The sequence below is a fragment of the Chaetodon trifascialis genome, chromosome 4 (assembly GCF_039877785.1).
Source record: "Chaetodon trifascialis isolate fChaTrf1 chromosome 4, fChaTrf1.hap1, whole genome shotgun sequence".
In the NCBI taxonomy this organism is placed as follows: domain Eukaryota; kingdom Metazoa; phylum Chordata; class Actinopteri; order Chaetodontiformes; family Chaetodontidae; genus Chaetodon; species Chaetodon trifascialis.
In genome coordinates, this window is record NC_092059.1 from 4,188,784 (window position 1) to 4,211,289 (window position 22,506).

The window sequence follows — 22,506 nt, forward strand, 5'->3', positions numbered from 1 at the left end:
AGTCGAAAAGCCAAAGATATTCAGTTTACAGTGATTTAAAACAGAAAAGAGCAGCTAATGGACACATTGCAGAGGCAGGTTGATTGAAGAGTGACTTAAAGAGTAATCGATTGTCAAAATGAAAACAGGAATATGTGTGGGAGCATGTGCTTTCCACAAAACATGGACCCATTCATCAGAGCACAACTCCACTGGTGGTCAAATACTCCACAGGGTGCCTTTAACTTTCTATTGATCAAGCAATCGATTAAAGGACTCATCGTTTCAGCTCTGATACATGCTGTACAGCACAAACTGGGTAAAGATCAGACTGTTGACTTTCATGTTTCTGTTGTCAGGAACTCTTCTTGCACATGAACGTTTGCTAACCACAAATGGCCTTGAAGGGAAATCAATCAAACTGTAGAAAAACAAGCTGCAAAGGGCAGATTCTTCCTCAGCCTCTGCAGCTGTGGAACATCTGCACACACAGCTGTCACACTAACTGATTATTGGATCCTTACGTGATGGCTAATAGTTCAAATTTGCTGCCACACTCGAGGCTGAAAGGTGGATTTTTACTGAAATGAATGTGTATTAATGTATTAATGTTGTCCCATTTTGTAAACAGTGTGCAGCACATCGCTCTTGTTGATGTGATGCTTTGAAAGTCTGAACCAAACGAAACGGTTTCACAGTAAATCTTTTGTATTAAAAGAGGAGAGATGCATCACAAACTGTTGTGCTGTTTTCTTTTCAGGCTGACAATAAATGCAGAATGCCAGCTGCTGCTGCACAACTTTCCAATGGACGAACACTCCTGTCCGCTCATCTTCTCCAGCTGTGAGTGCACCGTGCTATGTAGAAAGCTTATATTTAATATTTGTTTTGTTAGATCTGCATGTTTCAGGTGATGACGTTGGCTCGTGGTGTCACATGTGGCCACAGCTGGATGTGAGCTGCTTGTGTGAGAAACGCAGAATCCCTTTGAAGAGGCCACTTGAAAGAAACTCTCATTTTAGAAGAGCTGCTTTACCACACGCTGATTTTTTAAAAATAGTGATGGATGACAATGATGGCAAAGGGACTGAAGGACGATTCAAAAACATTCAGGGACGTGACGGCTCAGACGTTGTGTCGGTAACGTTGACCTGCGGGGGAAAGAGGAAATATTTGACGGTTAATGTTGTGTTATTTGTGACGCTCTGAGGAATGGAGCGTCGTGCTGAAAATGAGGCGTGCTGTGTGGCTGATGTGTTATCTGCTGTGGATCTCTAGTGGACTCACACAGATCTGTTATCCGGATCACAGAGTGACTGAACGTAATAAGACCGTGCATCTTGTGCAGCGTATTAGAGTTTAATACCTGCTCACCGCTCCTCCACGTCTGCGGACCCATCCTGCTGTGAGCCATCAAACCCATTTCCTCACCTTGGACACTACACTGGTTTCCATGACAACATCTCTGTTTTCTGATTAAGCTATATTGGCTTATCTTTAAAGCCTCCATGTCTCTGGAGAATTGAATAATTAGCTGAATATAATGCAAATACGAGTATAGACTGTAGTGAATTAAAATACCTGGAAATGAAAAGAATAAGTTTGAAACAATGTTTACAGTCTTCAATCGTGACCCGGGTAGACATTTGATTTCAGTCTGTGTATTAATGAACACACATATCAATCTGGAGCGATTGCGCTGTAACTCAACCTGTTGTTGTGAGAAACAGCGCAGTGCTTATTCAGATTAGCGCTCCCATGTTAGAGGCACAGATGTTAGAAGGTCGTAATGTTTCGGGGCTGCCGCTGCGGCTGACGGCTAACAGATATCCGGGTCAAGACTTCTTCTGCGTGCTGGTTATTGTTTATAGTTTGATTAGGCGCTTCAGGTGCAAAGACGACATTTCAGCCAGTCTCAACAAACAAATACATGTTTATGAATGCAGATCAATATTTAAAAAGCTAAATTATTATCAGACGATAGCTGATGGTTTGAGGTTGTGTTTCTGCCAATGCATTCCACCTTTTTGCCCTCCACATGGACAGTTTACCTGCATGCAAGGAAAGCCTGCTCAAACGTGATTGGTCAGTATTTCACAAATGGAAACCAGAAGGCTTCCGCTACTGTAGTCTTCCCTTATCTACTTATTCTGTATTGATAAGCAGATATCTGTTTATAGAGATAAAGAAAAATCAGGTTTCCACATTACATGCAGTTCAAAGAGAAGGAGCAATAAACTTTTTCAAATGGGAACCAGTATTACCACAGTTTCTAATGATGAGAGATGGGGAAAGTATTCAGAAAATACACAGGAAAAATACTCTATCAGTGTGCATGTAAAGATCAGGCATTGAAAATGTTACTTGAATAAACCTGCGTAAGTATCATCAGCAACATTTACTTAAAATATCAAAAATAAAAGTATCTCAATGTGGAGAAATGTCCCCTGTGAGTGTTTTTTCTATTATATGTTACTCTTACAGATACTTTCTCATAGTGAGAAATGCCCAAATTCATATTGCTCGATTTGTCCCATCAATATTCCAAATCCCAGAATGGTTCAGTTTATTATTTAAGACGAGGAGAAGCAGCAAGTCTTTGTATTTAGGAACCTGAAAAGTGTCAATGTCTGCATGAAAAATGACCGCAGCGGCTCAGTTATCAAAGGACAGGTGATGTCCGTTAATTGACTAATCATTTCAGCTCTAATGACCTCTAGTGGGTCGTTTAATCCATCACAATGCATCATGTTTTCTAAACTCTTTTGTAAATTAGCCGATGACTGCAGCTGTCAAATAAATGTAGCACAGTGAAAAGTACCATATTTCCCTCTGAAGGGTGCAACAGAAACACATACAGTGGCATAAAATGGAAACTGTCCAGTAAAGAGCCTAAAAGCAGAGATATGTGAGGCAAACCCACTTTGTTATAAACAATATAGTTAAACCTCTACCAGCTCCAGGTCCTGGTGTGACAGGAAGAGTGCAAACTTCAACCTGTATCCATCAAAAGAGCTTTTATTTTGAAATGCACTGGGGCTTCCTCTGAGGCTGATGTATATTAAGTCCTATGATTATCATCCTCAACTGTGCTTTGAGGCCTTTTCATGCAAACGTCATAGAGAATAAGGCGTATCCACTGCTGCCATTCATAAAAGTTTACTTGGTTAGAGCTTTTTTCAACAGTAAGCCGTTATTTTCTGAACATTTTGGATCTGAGCAGCGATTGCTGAATCTTTAATGACATCATTAATAGCAAATGAGAGAATGTGGCAAATGTTAATGGAATTCATTCATCAAGCATGTTTGAAAACAATTAGTAGTTTGGGCGACGTCTTCCCTCACAGTTAATGCTTTTGTTAATTGAAAGCCTATTACATCAAATTGCTATCAGGCAAGATCATAATTTTGTTAGCTTTTCTACTTAAAATGATTATGTGTCTGTTTAAGACAGGAAAGATCCGGGAGTGCGACACCAAAGCATGAACGCAATCATTAACCCATCATTAACCTCGCTTGATCGATTGTAAAAGCACTCCCAGGCTCTGCGTGCACCATGTGAAGGTCAGGCCCAACATCAAGATGGATTCAGTACATTATTGAACCAAAGCTTTCATTTAATCTACTTTCTCTCTGCCTCTGTCTTCGTTCCAGACTGTCTTTTCATTAGCCAGCCTCCAGCACAAGACAAATGTTGCTCTGGGTGGCCTTAGGTCTGTCTGCACGGGATATCCATCATTAGGATGTGCCATGTAGCGCCAAGGGTCACACACACATGCTCTGTGTAATTGCAGATGGATACCCACGAGATGAGATGATTTACAAGTGGAGGAAGAACTCTGTGGAGGCGGCTGACCAGAAGTCCTGGCGTCTCTACCAGTTTGACTTTATGGGCCTGAGAAACACGACAGACATAATAAAGACTACAGCAGGTAGGATGTGTCTGTTGTTTCTTTCTCAGGTTCAACATTGTTGTTGATATGTGGTCGTAGGAAGAATAGTAGTTCATAATCATTCCTTCATTTATTTTGCAACAAGTTCTGTCTGTCACATTAACTGTTGATGTTGTACAACTTGAAATGAAAGCACAGCCAGGCTGGTTTGAGAGGTAGAAACTTAGACTGTTGCATGAATATCACACTAGAAAACACATTTTGGTAATCTGAAGCCAGAAATACGGCGGGAAACAAGCCAGCACCCAGAGAGTTTTGCCTGCCTTAGTACAAAAGTAAGAAAACCGCCATGTGGAGACCACCGAGTGAAGTCTGAGATAATTGGGAAAATCCTCTTGCGGTCCTATCGTCGCTCGTGTAATAGTATTTCCTTGTTTACACTGAGCTCGAGAAAAATATGAAGTACACGTCTAAAAAACTCTTGTGTATCCAAGAACCTTGGCGTTGCACAGCTCCCAGCAGACTGTGGCTGTGCCGGCCTGCTCTGTTACTCGCTGCTACGTTTAAAACTGATACAAACAAATGCAGAAAAACACAGTCATTTTGTTTTTGAGTCTTTATACACGGCGTGTAAATCAGGCGTTATCCTGATGTTATGTAACACGTAGGTCAATGGCCATTTGTTACATTACATATAAGACCTTCAGAGTTATTTCCCTCATTTTTGCCCTCATTTATGTACCTTTGTCTAAAGTGACTGGAGGCATGTTCGCCTGTGAAGCTTCACATCAGACTGTGCCGTTCTCTCCCTCACAGGTGACTACGTGGTGATGACAGTGTACTTTGACCTGAGCCGACGGATGGGCTACTTCACCATCCAGACCTACATCCCCTGCATCCTCACCGTGGTCCTCTCCTGGGTGTCCTTCTGGATCAAGAAAGACGCCACGCCGGCCAGAACGACTTTAGGTACCGTGGTCTCACTGCAGTTCAGCAGTTGTGTCCAAACCCGGACGCAGCGTTCACGTCTGGAGCGTAGCTTTAAACTTCAGTTCAGATAATTGGGAATACTGATACAGACATCATCTTAAGGTCTCGCTTTCCATTTGCACATTTTAATCATGTTTTGTTCTGAATGTGCTCGTCTTCAGGTGCCGTTGTCTACACCGCATGGACGTCTGTCACCTAACTTGAGTCACTCCATCTGCTTTTTCTGTTCTGTTATGCTTTTTCCCTCTTTTGCACACGCTCTCTGTTTGTTGTTGTGCAGTCCTGTGGAACATTTTGGTGAAGGTAATTGATTACACCCTTTTTTTTCTCTCTCTCTCTCTCTCTCTCTTTACATTTGGTTCACATTTTTAGCGAGCTTGTGTTTGCTAAGGAACCGGACAACATGCTAGTTTAAGTAGAGCAGTTTCAAGCATTTAAACTGGCATTACAAAAGTAAAAGGAAGTACTAAGTGTACCTCTTTTGAACAGAACTTGTGCTAATGACTGAGCTATCTTTGCTAATTATGCTAGAAATGATGTTGTGAATGCGGTACATGAACGTATGATTTTCGCTCTCAATGGAATCACCACTGTGTCACTGTGCTCTTCACTGCACATTCACATCTGAAAATGGACAACTATTAATCTAATTTAAAGGATCAACCGCATACAAATCAGGAGAAAGGATGACGATAATGAGTGGATGTCAGATGTGTGCTGATGGTTGAAGCACAGGGCAAGTCGAGCCAGTGTGGGAGTAAAGATGAAGCCCTTCAGGTGGAGAAAAGGACTGAGTGAGTCACCCCATGTCACTGCGGGTGTCAGCCTGAATAGCAGATAGTTACAGCACTAGCTTAGCTCAGAAGGAAGTTATTACACACTTACGTGCTGCTTAACGTGAGATCTCAGGAACGCCCTGATGCAATTTCTTCAAAATTGGCACGAACGTTCACTTTGAGGATGAACTAATTTGGTGGTAAAAGGTCACTGTGACCACACAAACTACATTTTTGGCCATAATTCTCACACTAACTGTGATAAAAAAATTTCACACGAAGGTCTCATAGACTAAAATGACAACGTGGTGGCATTTTACATCCAAAAGGTCAAAGGTCAGCTTCACTGTGATGTCATAATGTTCTGCAGAAGAACAGATTGTGACCATATTTCACATTAGGTCAGATGCTGAGTTGATGACTCTAATCTCGTTCTTCCACCTTGAAACTGAGCTGATTGTTTGGATCTTCAGTTCTGTCGGGTTGAACGTGTGTGAAGCGTCCACGTTTTACAGTTTGCAGCTTCTCTGCAGCATCATCCATATTTAAAGCATTGTAGTCCACCACAAGCTGATTGGTTGTGCTGATATTGATCTTCAGGTGATTGTTGTTGCACCTCCATCAGTCCTCTCTGGAAAAAGAGTCTCTAAGTGAAGACGCCATGTTTCTCACACACGTCAATATAGTGAGAACTTCGATTTCACCAAAAAAATACACTTAATACCTTTTTTTTTAATTCCTTCAGAGTCTTCAGTACATATATTAAATGAGTCGGGACAGACGTGGATGTGAACTTCAACTTGACTGGTTGGTGGAGGCAAACAGCTGTGAGAGTGGTCATATACTGCACATCTGGCCCTTGAGCCATTTGTGTTTGACACATCATATAGAGAACGTTAAGCTGTCAGGAAAGATAAATGCTTTTGAGAGTTTTCCCTCTCTTCAAACCTGCTGTTCATTCTGTCGTTTAGAGTGAAAACTCCCAAATCTGTGCCACGGCATCAGCAGAAGGCAGGTAAGTGTAATCACTGTGGCGAGCAGAGGCCAAAAGAAAAGTGTGAGATGTCCGCCTGAAATAGATGGGGCCAGCTTGTTACCATGGGAACCTCAGTGAAACAGTCACAGATGTTTTTTTTCTTGTGGGCTTCTCGATAACGCTCGTGGAGGAGAAGACTGGAGAGAGGAAAGCAGGACATCATACAGGGAGGCTTGAAGCATGTAGGTTTTCTCTGTCAGTCTGAGTGACATCAATGTCTGCTGCTAGACAAAATAAAAGCTCCTGACTTAGTTCAGTGACATTGTTAAGATAAGGAAATGCTTGGTTTTACTACAAGAAGTTATAAAAGAAAGGCAGATGCTTGATTCTTTTACATGCAGTAGATCCAGGAAGGTGGCACTAATCGCTAGTTTTATATTAATAATGAAGAAATGACTGCGTGTAAAATCTAAAATCTAAAATCGCATAACAATGCGAGCAATTCCGCACTCCATGTCCTTTTCAGAAGCAGGTCTCAGGTCTGCTGCATGGAGAATACGCACTGTCTGAGTCTGAGTCTGATGGACGATGGGTCAGACGATCAGACGGAGGCAGACAGGAAGTCAGACACAGGAATGGTGTAGAGAATGTGGTAAATTTTCAAAATAAAACACCCTGTGCAGACTCATAGACTCATACATCAACAATACTCCAAATTAAATCAGCCAAAAAAAGAAAACCATTTAATCAGGAAGCCAGGAGTTAAAATCAGGCAGGCAAAACGTTCTGCTTCGCGTGGGGGACAGAACAAAAACGCGTCTTTCAGCTCATTGTTTGGTCCACAGCTTTACTGCTTTGGTTCACTCTCACTGCCCTCATGAGTGTCTCAGACGCAGCAGGCAGCTGTTCAGTGAAAAAGCTCTAAAAAGCCACTGTTTGCTGCCCGCTTAGCACCGAACAGCAGACAAGCAATGTGAGCAACTAGCTGGTGAACATAGAGGAGCATTTAGCAGCTTAAGAGCCAGATGTTTCCCTCAGGAGCTGGTGGAGACCAAAACTAGAGAACTTTACTTACATTTGTGCAATAGGTAGAGTCCTGAATTATAACAACAAGTAACTGTTTGCATCAAGTTAGCAGTCTTCAGGCTGGGCGAGGAGAAAACATCTTTATATTTTAACATAAAAGTCACGTCTATACTGAGAAAATAATGGTATTGGTCACTGTGATTAAGCCTGACTGCAATGGAAAACGTGTAGTCTGGCTTGTTCATCCAAAAATTCTCAAATTCACAGCTAACATGAGGCTCCAGCAATCAGTTAGCTAAACCAAGTCAGATACTCCAAACTGTTTATTATGAAATTCCCTATTTGGATCATTTTTGCGAAGAGTAAAAGCTGTGATGACAAGGCAGATTTTAAACTTAATGTATGATGAGTTGGTGAAGTTAGATTTTTGTTTTAGTTTTGTGAGCTCGGGCTCTGAGGCAGCACAGACATCTGAACTGGACACATGAATGAGAGGTCAGGAACACAGATATGAGCTACCTCTGAGGATTTAGAGTTTTCACTGTGTTTGCCTTGAATATTTGACACAGTTCCCAGTTAAAGAGCGTGCTGTGATGCATTTCCATGCTGTCTGGACATTTCGCAATATTAGGAAGGTTAGATGGGGCTGTCCAAGAAACTTGTATCAACATAAAGCCTTTCAGGAATAGTGCAGTATGATGTCTCTCTGCTCCTGAGCCTCAAATTCACTGCAGTAAACAGGATGTTCATGCAGTCTGCAAGCCGGTCCAAGACAATATCAAACTGTGTTCATCTCACTCCTGAGTTAAAAAAAAACGCTTCATTCTCCATTATTACCTGTGAGCCGTGCTGTGATGAGTTTGTCCAACCTCGTGCCCTTCAGGTATAACCACAGTGCTGACCATGACGACCCTCAGCAGTGTGGCCAGGACGTCTCTACCCAGAGTGTCTTATGTCACCGCCATGGACCTGTTTGTCACCGTCTGCTTCCTGTTTGTCTTCGCCGCTCTGATGGAGTACGCAACTTTAAATTATTATTCGTACAGCGCTCGAAGACCCAGCTGCATGGAACCTAAAAGATCGGTGAGTCGGCCTTTTCATGGACTGATATATTAAATATTCTTGCAGCAATATTACATAAAATCACCTAATATTGAACTCACAGGTGAAACAAATGATAAAAATGTAGATTGGGGTGATGCCCTTATGTGCAGGATTACTGTTTGTCTTGCTGTGTTACAGAAGTAGCTTCTTTCTGATGGGGCTGTGGTTATCACAGATAAGACAGAAGTGAGAAAAAAAAAAAAGGGGTTGAGATGATGTGACGCTGCCCTTTGTAAGCTCTTCTGATAAGACTGTTACTATTTTAAGGGACACTGCAGCAGTCTGAAAAAGCTTCAGAGACAGACGGGCCCTTATAGTCCGTCAACAACTGAAGGACGGGAGTGCAGACGGTCACCTCATGTTCTGTTAAAACCAAAGCTCTAACCTGTAACGTTAGACAGACAGCATGCATAACTGTCCGATCGTTCGTGCAAAGGGGACTGAAGCCTCTTTGGATATTTGTGTGACTTTTTCCCTCCAGATGCATTAAGTTGAATAAATGCAGGATTTATTGATTTATTTCATTTTGTTGATGATACATTGAGGAAGCTTTGCCATCCTGTTTGTACCTTTGGAAGAAAGTTTGTAAATGTTTGTCAGAGAGTTCAGTGATAAATGTCTTCAATCAGCTGGGTGGTTAGTATTTGAGAATACTTTGTTTTCATGCACCTTATGTACTAATACTACAAACATTTTAGAAATGTACCTCATATGATAAATTAGTGAAATAATCTTGATTAAGAAAGCTGTAATTCATGCATTTGTGCTGCCTGTGTTTTACTTAACCCTACATTTTCACAGAGCATTTAATGGTTTGAATGTGTCGTAAAGGTGTAACGTTCAGAAAATCCTGGTTCTTAATGACACCTGTGGCCGTTAAGTGAACTGCAGTCAGCATCCTGTTGCTCGTGTTCGTGCTCGATAGGCACCTGCGGGCGTCCTGTGGGCATCGGCCAAAACAGTGAACGCTGAAATGAACGCTGAATGTTCATTTATTGTTTGCTAAAATCAATAACACATAGCATCATGGATAAAATTAGCTGGTAAGCAATTTGGCAAGCTAGCCAAACAACATATCCACTCAGAGGGTATTTTGCTAGTAATGACGTTAGCAATAAGCAACTTTTCCTCTCTTTCGTTGTTCCACCTGACAGCAGCAACCTCCGTATCCCTCCTCCTCCTCTTCACCATGGTTACCCCTCTGGAGAGAGCACCTGATTGGTCAATGCTCAGGAACATGTCGATGTGTCAAGACAAAAAAATTTCTGACATGCTAGTTGTTGCACTGGGGTCTCATGGCACGTCCCAGAAGCTGCTAGACAAGACGTTTAGCATGTCACATTACACAATTATCACGATGCTGGTAACTCGTCCGCCACGATGAAATCGTCTTAAACTAAAATCATGTAGTCTGATCCAGACATAAGAAAACTAGTCTGTACCAGGAGACAATAATTCAGTGAGTGAGCAAAATGTGTGACTGCTTCTTCTTCTTCTTCTTCTTCTTCTTCTTCTTCTTCTTCTTCTTCTTCTCAGAACTATTCTGTCCTGGACGTGAGACCTCCACACACCGTCATCACTTTAAACAACTCCATGTACTGGCAGGACTTTGAGGACGCTTGTGTCTACGAGTGTCTGGACGGGAAAGACTGCCAGAGCTTCTTCTGCTGCTTCGAGGAGTGTAAAGGAGGCGCGTGGAGGAAAGGACGTGTCCACATAGATATACTTGAACTGGACGCGTACTCGCGCGTCTTCTTCCCCACCTCCTTCTTGCTGTTCAACGTCGTCTACTGGGTAGGCTATCTCTACCTTTAGCACACCGCAGGAGCCTGTTCGGTCACAAAAGAACTGCAGCACCGTTTATCAGAAGAAATCCAAGATTATGAAGTAGGTAACACCAAATAAACCTTTTCCTGTGGAACCTGAAGCAGTTACCTGGAGATAAAAACAGGGGACAGGGTGTGCCTGCAGGCCTGTGCCGAGCAGAGATTTCTGCCTCTGTGACTTCAGGTACGCAAATACAACACAATGCTGATTCCCTTCGATATGCTGTACACAGAGGGAGGACGGGATGGATTCTGAAGACAAAGGAAATGTGCTTTGCACTGCTACCCTAAACTTCTCAGTCAGGAGGATGACTTGTGTTGTTGAGATTGTACCGGCATGTTATTATCCAGCCATCAGTCAAATCCAGTTGATGAATATCCAAGGACATTCAAACCATTCATAGTGCCTTCCTCTGGAGGGGTAGATACTATCTGCTACAATAATCAGGGAATAATGATTTATAAAAAAAAAAAAAATACAAGAGCCTGGCTTTGACTGATTATGGCTGCTCTCATTCAGAGCTTTGAGTTACATTTATAACACAGCCATTTGTTGTAACAACCACATGAAAAATCATTAGGTTTTTATCTCTTCAGACTGACTCTCAGTCATTAGGCATGACTCATTCCTCCTGCTTGCAGCATTATTAGTACCAGCACACGGTATAATAAATAAATTGGTTCCCAGGGAAGAGAACAATTTGAATGATCCGTGCAGCAGAAAGAAGAATAATACGTCATTTATTAGCTTATTTGTCACATTAGAGGATGTGACGCCAATTATTTTAATGATTCCTTATATTTTATTCATGTTTGTGTTTGTGCAGGTGCAAATAACGTCTCACTGGGGTGTCCTGGATGTGCACCCAAGAGACACTATAATGATTATAGAAAAGCCCTTTTACTAACTTCTGTGGGTACAAAAGACAATCCAGCACAGAGTGCCAGCCCCATGTAGGCCTGAGTCAGACAGTTAGACTGATACCACTTTAATGTAAATATATAACTAGATATGTAGCTACAATCAGCAGCTAGTTATGTTAGCTTAGCATAAAGAAACAGGGAAACAACTGCCAGCACTTTGGCTTTTGTACGAATTAAACGAATGACATGTAATTACTGAGGATCAGAGTCGGGCTACCTGTTTCTCTCAGTTTCCAGCCTTTGTGCTAATCTATGCTAACTGGCTTTAGCTTCATATTCACTGTACAGAGGTGACAGTGGTATCAACCTTCCCATCAAAAAGATTAAGCTTATTTCCCAACTAACTATTCCTTTCAAAGACTGTGAGTAAAGAGTGGTCTACAGATTGATATGAGCTCTATATGGACCAGTATTTTTTGACTACGTCAGCGTCACTTTGGAGGTTTTAGGAGCTTTTAAAAGTCACAAATCTGGAGTTAAATATAATTGAAGACAGTTGACATAATGGAGTCATTCTGATGTTCCTGTGTCAACTTTTGACTTCCACTTGCAGTGTGACGTGGGGGGGGGGTTCTTTCTGCCAGGAAACCTTAACACTTGGTTAACTGATGGTGAACAATGTTTTTCTCAATCTAAGCAAATGGTTTTGTTGACTAAACCTGAACAAGCAAGTCTAAAGATATTAAGTCAACACCGATTTATGCTTCACACAGGACACAAACCCAGGTCACATGAGTGAAAGTCCTGGGTTTGACCCCCTCCCTGTGCGGACTTTGTTGCCCTTTATACGTCATGCGACATTTCTGCCAGAAAGCTAAACAAGCCAATCATAGCACAGTAGGGCGGGACTTGGTGCAACACACACACACACACACACACACACACACACACACACACACACAGAAAAATGCCAAGCATCACACACCAATCAGAGTGATTTAACAGCCCATAGAACCCGGAGTTACAGTACGTAACAAACGTTTGCTTAGTTTAACCAATACTGCACCAGAAAGACTTCACTGAAATATGTTCACCTGTTCATTTGTGTTGCTGTCAGTGTTTTCCATGAGAATTATTTGGGTGTGAGAGCATGAGGCTAAAGGTGAAGCCGTGAGCGTTGTCTGACCTGTCCTGTGTCCCCCAGATTTCCCCACATGGGACAAAGTGGGAACAGGACAAAAGGTCCTATTTTCCCATGGTTAGGGTTCGGGGTTTGACCTGACCACAGCAGGAGGGTTAATGTGTGTTAACAGAACATTAAGCTCGGGAACGTAAGACCTCGGGAACATAAATATGCTCCTGAAAGCTTCTCATGTCTACAAACTGTATCATCCCAGACTGGGGTCCTCTGAGGTGGAGAGCACAGGCAGCCAACACTGTAATTCAGCTGCTATATTTCTGCATATTCACACCATGTATTGGTGTTGCCACAGCTCTTAACACACTCGATGAAGTGGACGGGCAGAGAATTGTGTTCTGCTTCCAGCCGTTAAACCACAAACGACCCTTCAGTTCTGCGTACAGTCGGTGAACGCGGAGCCCAGATTAAATAGGATGGGCGTCATTTGTACATTAATGTAGGCACAAATACGATAATCCCACACATTAGGATCACTCATCTCTGTTTGGCCGTTGACTCTTGTTTGCATGCAGTAGACAGTTAAACACTACACTGAAGAAGCTGTAACAGGTTCAGAGATAGAGTTATGGTTTTAATATGTTGTGTCATAATTTAATTTCCCTGTGTTTAGGTTTGGCATTAGCAGCCATTGAATTGCCTTAGAGTGTAGCCCAGAGCTGAGATGAACACCAGACATACATATTTACCTCTGATAATAACCTCAGCGCGGTGAAGACCTCGCTTCAGCAAAGGCTACTTCTTTGCCTCGGGCAGTTACTTAAGTAGAACTTTTTCTATCCCGAGTTGTTTCCTTTTGATTATATTTGCTATGTTTGTGCCAAATATTTCACATATGTGCCCAGTCATTTATGTTTCCAGTTTGAACACTAATATGTTTGATACTGCACACGTAGTATAGTCCAGTGGAGAAAAAGAAATATAGCATGTGTAACGTTTGCTTTTTGAACTGTGGAGTATTTAGCGACTGCCAGCGTTGATGCTGTGTTCACGTTGTGTCGGTGTGCAGTGGAGGTGAAACCGAACGGTCATTATTTCAAACAGGAGAAGAACAGTAAACTCCGCCAGCGCTGGCGTAAAGTGCCGCCCACTGTGCCTGCAGACAAACACGACGCTGAATGAGGACGGATGCAGCCACATATGTTAGTGCACCTGTTCACAGCGTCTCCTCAGCAAACACAAAGTCCTGAATCACACCTAACAGTAATAATAGTAATAATCTGCCGCACGTGGCGTTTTGTGGGCCACAACGTGAACGAAAAACAGTTTTATACGACATTATTGATCCGTGTTTGTTTTGCAGTGTTAATTGATTCATTACTCTGTGGAGCCCAGATGTTCTGCTGACAGATGAAGGGCGATGCAATAAGGTATTGTGAGTGGTGCTACTTTACAATAACTCTTGCATTACCGTGTTAGGATAAGAAGAACACACACTTTTCAGGGGCATTTCTGCCTCCATTATACGACTGAGTGAGAGAAGGGAGGCCTGTGACAGAGCTCCCAGGCTGGTTCACCAGCTGAGCACCAGGACGCACCCACGTTTGAGTTTCCCACCCGTAGAAACTTACAGCAGGTCCTGACTGTTAAAATCATGCATAGCTCATGCTTGTCTCACTCTGTATTATCAGGCAATAGTGTTGAAACACAGCGGCAAGTTCTTGCATTTAACTCAGTAGCTTTTCTTGAGTAAGACTCAAATGTTTAAGGTCAAGAGTTATTGTGAACACGGTTCCAGATGGTTCATTATTTTCTGTAAGATCTTATTGAGACTCCTTAAAAACTACTTGTCGTATCATCGATCCAGACTGAACTGATGCATCGTCTAATGTGGTTCAATAAACACTGTAGATTGGAGTTGGTGTGCAGGTGTTACTTTTGAGTTTTGGGGTTTACATAGAACATTTCTGCATCCCCATGATGCTATATTTAGCACAACGACAGATTTAAACAACATGAATTCAATGTGCCTTTAAACTGACACGACAGATTTTCCATTTGGCTGTTTAAGACGCCTCGTTCACACCCCCGTCATATTTGCTTCTGATTTTGCATCATGTTTTTCCAACTGGACCGTCCACATTTTTCAGTATTATCTTTACAGGCTCTGGGGAAGCAAGCGGGAGTAAACACAGGAAGGGATTCAGGCCGGGATTTGATCCCAGGCCAGTTTGGGCATGTGTGTGGCTCCAGACTGAACCAGTGAACCAGCTCTGGGCATCGTGTCATCTGAGGATGAGCTGGATTATGCAGATGGGACATGTGAGGGACAGACATTTAGACATGAAACTTATCTGTCTGTCACTAATGTGCTATGTAAATCCCTCGCAAGGAAAGTTGCGCGTTTTTGAAAATGTCGCGTAAACGGACTGAATTGCTGGAGTGTTGGTGCAGTTTTGGTGACTTGATGTTCAATAAAGACACATTCAGTTTGTGTTATTGTGATTAATAAGCCAAAGACATTTCTGTTTCAGTTATTCTGCTAGTTTGAATCATTCAAGGAAACTGCTGTGTTTAGTTTTGTTTTTTAAAGAATAGGCCTTCATGTATTCAGTGCAGTACTGTGACGTGTCATTTGATTGGAAACTATGAGCCTAACAGAAATAATTAGCCTAGAAGTGCTTTAAGATGCTTGATATCATTTGCCAGTTCATCCGCTGTTGTATTATTTGTGGCAGGAATCTGGCAGACAGCTGCAGCGCCTGCTGAAGAGGAGTCTCTGCTGCTGTACACAAAGCGTGTTTCTACCACGAGCGTTATTCCAACCTGTGCTCTCTGCAGCGTATTTCAGCAGTGGTGAATCCTGTTTCTGTTGACATGTATTATCTTCAATCTGACTGTATGCACAATTCTCAACTGTACACTTTATCTGCTTTGTGTTTTCATTCTTGTGGCTTCGGTGTGACATAGATATCTCATGACTCAGTGCTACAGTCATGTGCAAGTGTTGAGGTTGTGCTCCCGAGCAGCGTGGTGTCCTGTGAGTGGGGTTGTTTTCACGGTTTTGCTTCTTTGGCTCCAACATCTACCATCCATTTCTGATGCTGTTTTCATACCTATGGTTCTTTTTATATTTGAAATGTGCGTTACTACCAAGAACCAGAACATATGGAATAAACTTTTTTCATAAATGTACATCAGCGCAGTCAATTTTCAGACATCTTTTGTTTGAATGCATTTAAATTGAAGCTGTTGAAGTAGGTCCAGTGTGCAGGATTTAGTGGCATCTAGTGGCGAGGTGAACCAACTGAAGCCTCTCGCCTCACCCTCCGAAAAATGCTAGGCTTCTGGAGAAAGATGGCGGTGCAACATGGCAGACTCAGAGCTCATTCTAAGGTACCAAAACACAAAGATTCTTAATTTCAGGTGATTTTACACGAATGAAAACATACTGATTAGTATTAGATTCCATTTCTGCCAATAGATCCTCCTGAATCCTCCACACGAGACCTTTAATGATTTAATAGGTTGTTTGTATGAGACATCGTGTCACTCTTTTGCAGATGGAGGACAGGAAGTGATTTTCTGCATAGGAAGCACTCAAACACACACCCTCACCCTAACCCTGAGTGCTTTTGCGGTTGCTCAAATCGATCAAACCAAGAAACCACAATGAGCTGAAGAATGCAAGAAATTGCTCCTATTCAAAATGTAAGCGTCACATCCAACATGCTTTTCTGTGTAAACCTTAATTTCATCTAAACTAGCACCATATGAACTTTGCTCCATCTCGTCCATTGGGTTTTTCACTTCCTGCCCTCCATCTGGATTTAACGTCACGTGACTGCAAACATCCTGTAGGAAAATATCCTCCTGATAGACTCTTTCACCTCAGCTGCACTGCCTCACCATACCTCGCTGGTATGGTATGGAAAAAGCGAGAAGCACAATGGGACCTATCAGGGAGCTGCTCCATTCATGGACTGTCAACAATCTGCAGCAAGAAGAGAAAACGGCTGCCAGTCTCCACCTGAGCAAAATGTTTAAAGCAGCGATGTGCTGCAGGTCACTCCTGCTACGCTGTGAGAGAAAACAGTTAAACAAACACAACAGTTCTTTTCTAAGCCTATAATTCAATTGTACATGTCTGAAACCCAATAAAGCCGCTGTTAAAGGAGGAAGTAACACAACTGGATGTGAAAACTGTTTGTTTACAGCCACAAATAAATGACGGTGATGATGATAATGATGATATTTGTCCTTTCACCACAGGGGTTAAATCTGCACTGAACATAGCAGCCTGTTGTTACACACACACTCAAATCCAAATAAAATAAATGAATGGAAATTATCCACAGTGAGGTCTGTGGGTCGTCCACAGTAGAGGTGGTTCTGGCACTACTTCACCTACTTGAAAGGTGGATCAAGGTAAACAGTCAAAAATGCTCCAAACTCCAGAAGAAGAAGAAGAAGAAAATGTTCTTTGCAAAGTTTTCTATGTTGTCACTGGTGAAGGCCACAAGCTCAAACATATTGTTCTGACAACATAAAAGTTCTTAATACTTCATGAACCGCTGAATTTCGGATCCTTTAATATTTTCAGTGCTGTGAGCGCTGCAGATGAAATCCCATTCACCTCCATTGTACTGGAGTGGAAGCAGAAATTCAGAGGTGGAAACTTTCTGAACAAGTGAGAGGATAGTTTTTGTAATTTTAGAGAAACTCTGTACCGTGTAGTGCTGGTGTTGTTGTTTTTGGCCACATAGGGGCAGCAGAAAAAAGCTGCAAATACAACGCTGACATATTCTTAGCTATGGTGGCGGCATCGCTCTGAGTGTCAGAAATATCTCAAAATATACTGGTTTGTTCATGTTCCCCGCAGGATAACTTTACTAACGAGTGATCTTCTTACTTTCCATCTTTTGCCATCATCAGGTCAAATTTTTAACTCGTCAGAAAACACTGCTCAGAGCAGCCGAGGTGCAGTAATCCTGTGCAGGGACACTGAAAGCTTTAGCCCGCAGGTCTTCTCAGTGATTCATTCATGAAACATCGCGGCTGTGCGGTCATTAAACGCCTCTTTCTGCACAGGAGCGGCGATGCAGCCGTGGCCGTGTGATGTCTGTGCAGGATAAACCAAAACAAAACAAGTCTGTCTCATTCATGGATCGCCACCGTGTTGGTCGTCCTGCCCACTCGCCACTACAAATTGTCAGTTGCCATGGTAACTGTGTTCTCTCTGATATAATGAAGCGTAACTTAAGATCTGATTGCAGGCAGCGACAGCAATGCAACTCCATTTTGTCAACTGGCCTTGACAACAGTTTGTCTTTTGTGCCTTTAAAGCAACTTTCAAGTTTCCTTCCATTGGTGCAGCGATAATTCACACACACACACACACACACACACAGCTGAACCTGATTTGAATGGCCTCAACACACTCGACTGACACCTGAATACAACATCCTACAAAACATTTTCCATCTTAAAACAAAGCAGATGTTGCATAACGTGACTTTTTATCGGCTCTCCAAATCGAAGTGTGGCGTTATCGTTCTTCTTTCATTGGACAGTTTCTATCTGTACTGTTAGCCGAGCATTTATCTTCTCACACTGACTTTACTCAAAACTCTCATATCTTAAGCATAAATCACTTGATTTGACTGAGGCATGTTTGGGCATCCGGAGCCCAACATGGTTTTTCTATGGGCCTGGGTCAGCCTGCGCCCTCACAGCAGGGGAAAGCCACGCCGAGCCAGACTGCTGTGGTACTGTTTGGTAGCAGGGACAATGCGGTGGTCTCCTCTCTGCTGTGTTCCTGTTTGAGCTGTCACATCGGCCTGATTATTGATCACTTTCAGCTGCATCGGAGCTGTGTGAAGTTCCTGCTCTGCTGATGCAAACCAAACTTTTCACAAAGTATTTCATCAGTTTCATCAGTTTTTATACTCTTAAATAAAAGCTTGCCAATTCAACCGCACATGGACATATTCTGTGCTATTTGGTCTAAATACTGGAGGGTCGAATATACTTGAAACAGCCACATTGAGCTGAAAGAGCTGCAGGCTCATACTGTGGTTTGTAACAGCCTCAAACATGTCAGCGAGGCGCAGGTTGTCAGGTAAAAAGTTTGTCTCCAAAACTTTGAGTAGAAATAGATCTCGCATTTTACACTACGTCATTTAACGTGTTGGGGTTGAGAACAGGTCTATAGAAGTCCATCAGACCTCCCTGCATGTTGAAAAATGAGGCTAAGCAGGTGCCCGGTGCCTTAAAAGGTGACCTGACTGAGCACATCACATCCACATGGGACGAGTTGGGAGTGAGAACAGGGTTGATCTGTGCGAAATTTCATGGCAGTGCATCTGATAGTTGAGATATTTCAGTCTGAAGTGGGCATCCCTAAAGCCACGATGCTTAAAATCAAAGACTTCAGAGGGAAACACAACAGAGATAATATGTCAGTGAGGGAAAAGAGAAAAATGGCATTCATGAGATTAACCAATTTGCATTTTGATAATAATATTATCAATAATATATAAACAGAGACTATGTTTATCAATATTTAAGCAGTCATTAAATTATGTCATTTTAGTATTTGACAGCATTTGTTCAATGATTCATTTAATCACTCAAACATCACCGCGTGCTGCTTAAAGTGCATAATCCTGCAAGTTAAAATCTATCAATCATCTTGTTCTACAGTGAAAGGTTTGGTTTAAAGTTCACAAACTTTTCCTCAGCTGATGGAAAACGCTCCAGCACAATCATCAGCTCTGGAGGACGAAGCTGAATGACGTATTGTTGGGTGCAGCCGGCTGGGAGCAGGTGTGGAGGACGAGGGAAAGCCTGCAGGATGCAGCCGGTTAGCTGCTGTGTGGCCTCGCACTGTTTCTCACAGACAGTCTAATCGCTCCACATTAGCCTGAGAACTACTTCTCTGTGGAAGTTACCAAGCAACAGCAAGGAGGAGGTGCACGACATTTCTTGAGCAGTTAACAATAAATATGTAGTGTTAGACGATTTCACTTACTGACTGTGGCTTTAAGCAGCTTGGAGGACTGAGCAGCTCGTCAATGTCCTGCACAAATGATGGGTTACGCAGCTGAATCGTTTAGCTTGTATTTTCCACAGACAGATGTGGAGGCCGGACAGCTCGGCCCTCTGTCCCACTGGGATGTCAGATCAGGAGACATATCTGCCTGCTCAGCAGTGTCTCTTCAAGCTCAGTGAGTCCTCTGTCACGAGGGCACTGCTTTTAAAGGCGTTCTGAACATTTTAGGAGAAACGCTTATTCGATCTCTTGCCGAGAGGTAAGATCAATACTCATGTCAGCACATTTAATATGAATCCACAGCCAGAAGCTGTGTTAGTGTAGCATTGTACAAGCAGCTAGCCTTTCTCTGTCCAATGGTAACAAAACCCACCAACCAGTAACTTTAAAGCTGCAGTGTCGGCAGAATGGGAAGGACAGAAATCTCATGCATTATTCCAGCTGGACACCCCCGCAGCAGCCTATGACATCATGTAACTCGCCTAAATTAGCTGTTGTGTTACAGATTTTTGGCAGTTCAGTGAAAAGAGACAGCAAAAACAAACTGTCTATAGTTCCCTTTGAATTAAATCTGAATCCACAGTATTAGCGTTAATAATGGATTTTATATATGTGTAGGTGCCAGTGTTGGTCAACAGTCTGTTGAGTCTTCTGTTGTCCTCTTTGTCCCACTATCTCCAACTGGAAATTACAACGACTGCAGGAGTTTGGCAAGAACGTTTAAACAACTCGACTGCTTGATGTGACATGACCTGACAGAAGTGAACACTCTTTGTTCGTTTAGAGTTTTACCAGCAGTTATGTGCTGGAATATTTCCTCATATATTTCAACATGACGTTAATTTTTGAGCTTTAGAGGTGTTGATTGGTTGATTTTCTTACAACTGAGATTCCCCAAAAAGTCTGGACTCTCGCTTGTGAGTGACTGAGCCTTTCCAGGATGCCCCTTTCATGCCCAGTCATGATACTCTCACCTGTTACCAATCAACCTGTTTACCTGCGGAATGATCCAAACAGGTGTTTTTGGAGCGTTCATCATCTTTCCCAGTCTGTGAGACGTGTTGCTGCATCAGATTCAGAACAAGCAGATATTTACTAAAATCGATGAAGCTGATGAGCTCGAACATTAAATTTATTGTCTTTGTGCTGTTTTCAGTTGAGTTTATGTCAAAAAGGATTAGCATTTTAGTCCTTTCTGTTTTATTTATGCTTCACACAGCGTCCAAACTTTTCTGGAATCAGGGTTGTACTTTTCGACTCTGCCAGGCTAGCTGTCCCCCCTGTTTTTGTGCTATGCTAAGCTAACCGCTCTCTTGGCTGTAGTTTCAGCAATAAAGTGAATATGCATATTTCACAAATCTCCTTTTACATTTGAATTACAAAAGAAACAACACTGATTTTAACTCAACATATCTTCAGTTAACTGGAGTCAGTTCACATTTTTTTAAAGATGATTCCCTATAAAAGAGGCAAAACTCACTGTGATGTTTTTATTAGTGTCACCTGTAGCTGCGTCTCCATCAGACTGTTCGAATAACCAAAGACAACAAAGTTCGGCCAAAACAGCTGTTGAAAGTTAAACTGTGCATGGATCATGACTTCAACACTCATAGTCTGTTTCATCATGCACACAATGCCTAGATAAGAAATCCAATTAAGTTGATACTATGCAGTCTTAGTTCCCATTTCTGCAATCATCTCGTACATGTCTATAAACAATACGCCATTGAAAGTGTAATACATTTTTGTCATAGATATGCAAATGCACCATTATTAAGGGAAGGGACGGTAACGAGGCGAGTGAGTTTTGATCAGCCGTGATCACGACTGTGGCTGAAGCAGGAGGAGACGCTGCAGCTCTTCGCCTCAAACCTCTTGTCTGATTTGAGCAGAAAATAAAGGAGCTCTGATGACTCCTGTTTGAACGCTCTGACAGATAATTATCACCAAAGTTGAACAGAGTGGAGAGTGGAGCACTCTTCAGCCTGCATCAGGAGTGCAGAGCCTCTGAGAGCTCGCAGGTTTGAGCTCCAGCCGCGGGATTCACCAGGCGATCTGTCTGATTACTTCTTCCCGGCTGGATAAACTTCCTAATCAGTGAAACCAGCTGCTTTAACATTTGAATGGGAAGAATACCTGCAGTGCCTTGACCCTTCATGGCAGCCGGCGTCACGCTGTGCTCAATCACTGCACCCAGCAGTTGTCCACAAATCCCAACATGTAACGGCTCCTGCAACCCAGATTTTTAACATTTTTATGTCCAACCACACCCAACATATAAAGGCAGATCATGTTATTGCTGATAATGTCATTTGAGATGGTGCACGGGGCCGACAGAGATGAATGTGAAGTCAGTGTTTTCGTGAATATGACAGCAAACAAGTGTATTCAGACAAATGTCAGATGGTTCCATTAGACGACTTTTAATGAATGAGGAGGAAACAGCTATCCAAAGCTGGACTCTTTAAAGGTCGTGGCAGCGATTTCCGATCTTTTATTCCAGGAACAACAAATGCTATTGTAACATATTGTCATTACGGATCACCATCCTCAAATACGGGGTGAGTTGTGGATTAATTTCACACCCTTCATTTGATTCACTATGCACTGGAAATCAACTTGCAGAGCATTCAAAATTAAGTAATTAGTCACAGTGAAAACTGGCATATTTATTTGTTTATGATGGGAAATTTCAGAAGCTGTTCTGCATGAAGGAACACTAACAACAAACATGGATGTTTGATAGGATATCGGTCGATTAGAGCTTTTGATCAGTCCACTGATGTTAAACATTTTTTATTCAGTCAAGTAAGATTCGCACAAATGAGGATGAATGCCCGTCATGAGTAACCAGAGGCCAATTTCTCAAGTGAAAGAATA

General features: G+C 42.3%; 1 protein-coding gene across 1 annotated transcript in view; it reads left to right on the forward strand.

Moving 5' to 3' along the window:
* The window catches only part of LOC139330657 (gamma-aminobutyric acid receptor subunit gamma-3), a 44,242-nt gene extending 33,209 nt beyond the window's left edge, over positions 1–11,033 (forward strand). Inside the window, exons 5-9 of the mRNA XM_070961697.1 lie at positions 740–822; positions 3,774–3,911; positions 4,689–4,841; positions 8,524–8,723; positions 10,281–11,033. Coding sequence (XP_070817798.1) covers positions 740–822; positions 3,774–3,911; positions 4,689–4,841; positions 8,524–8,723; positions 10,281–10,559 — 853 coding nt within the window. The 3' untranslated portion in view covers positions 10,560–11,033. The remainder of the gene's footprint in view (positions 1–739; positions 823–3,773; positions 3,912–4,688; positions 4,842–8,523; positions 8,724–10,280) is intronic.
* Positions 11,034–22,506: the final 11,473 nt, after the last annotated feature.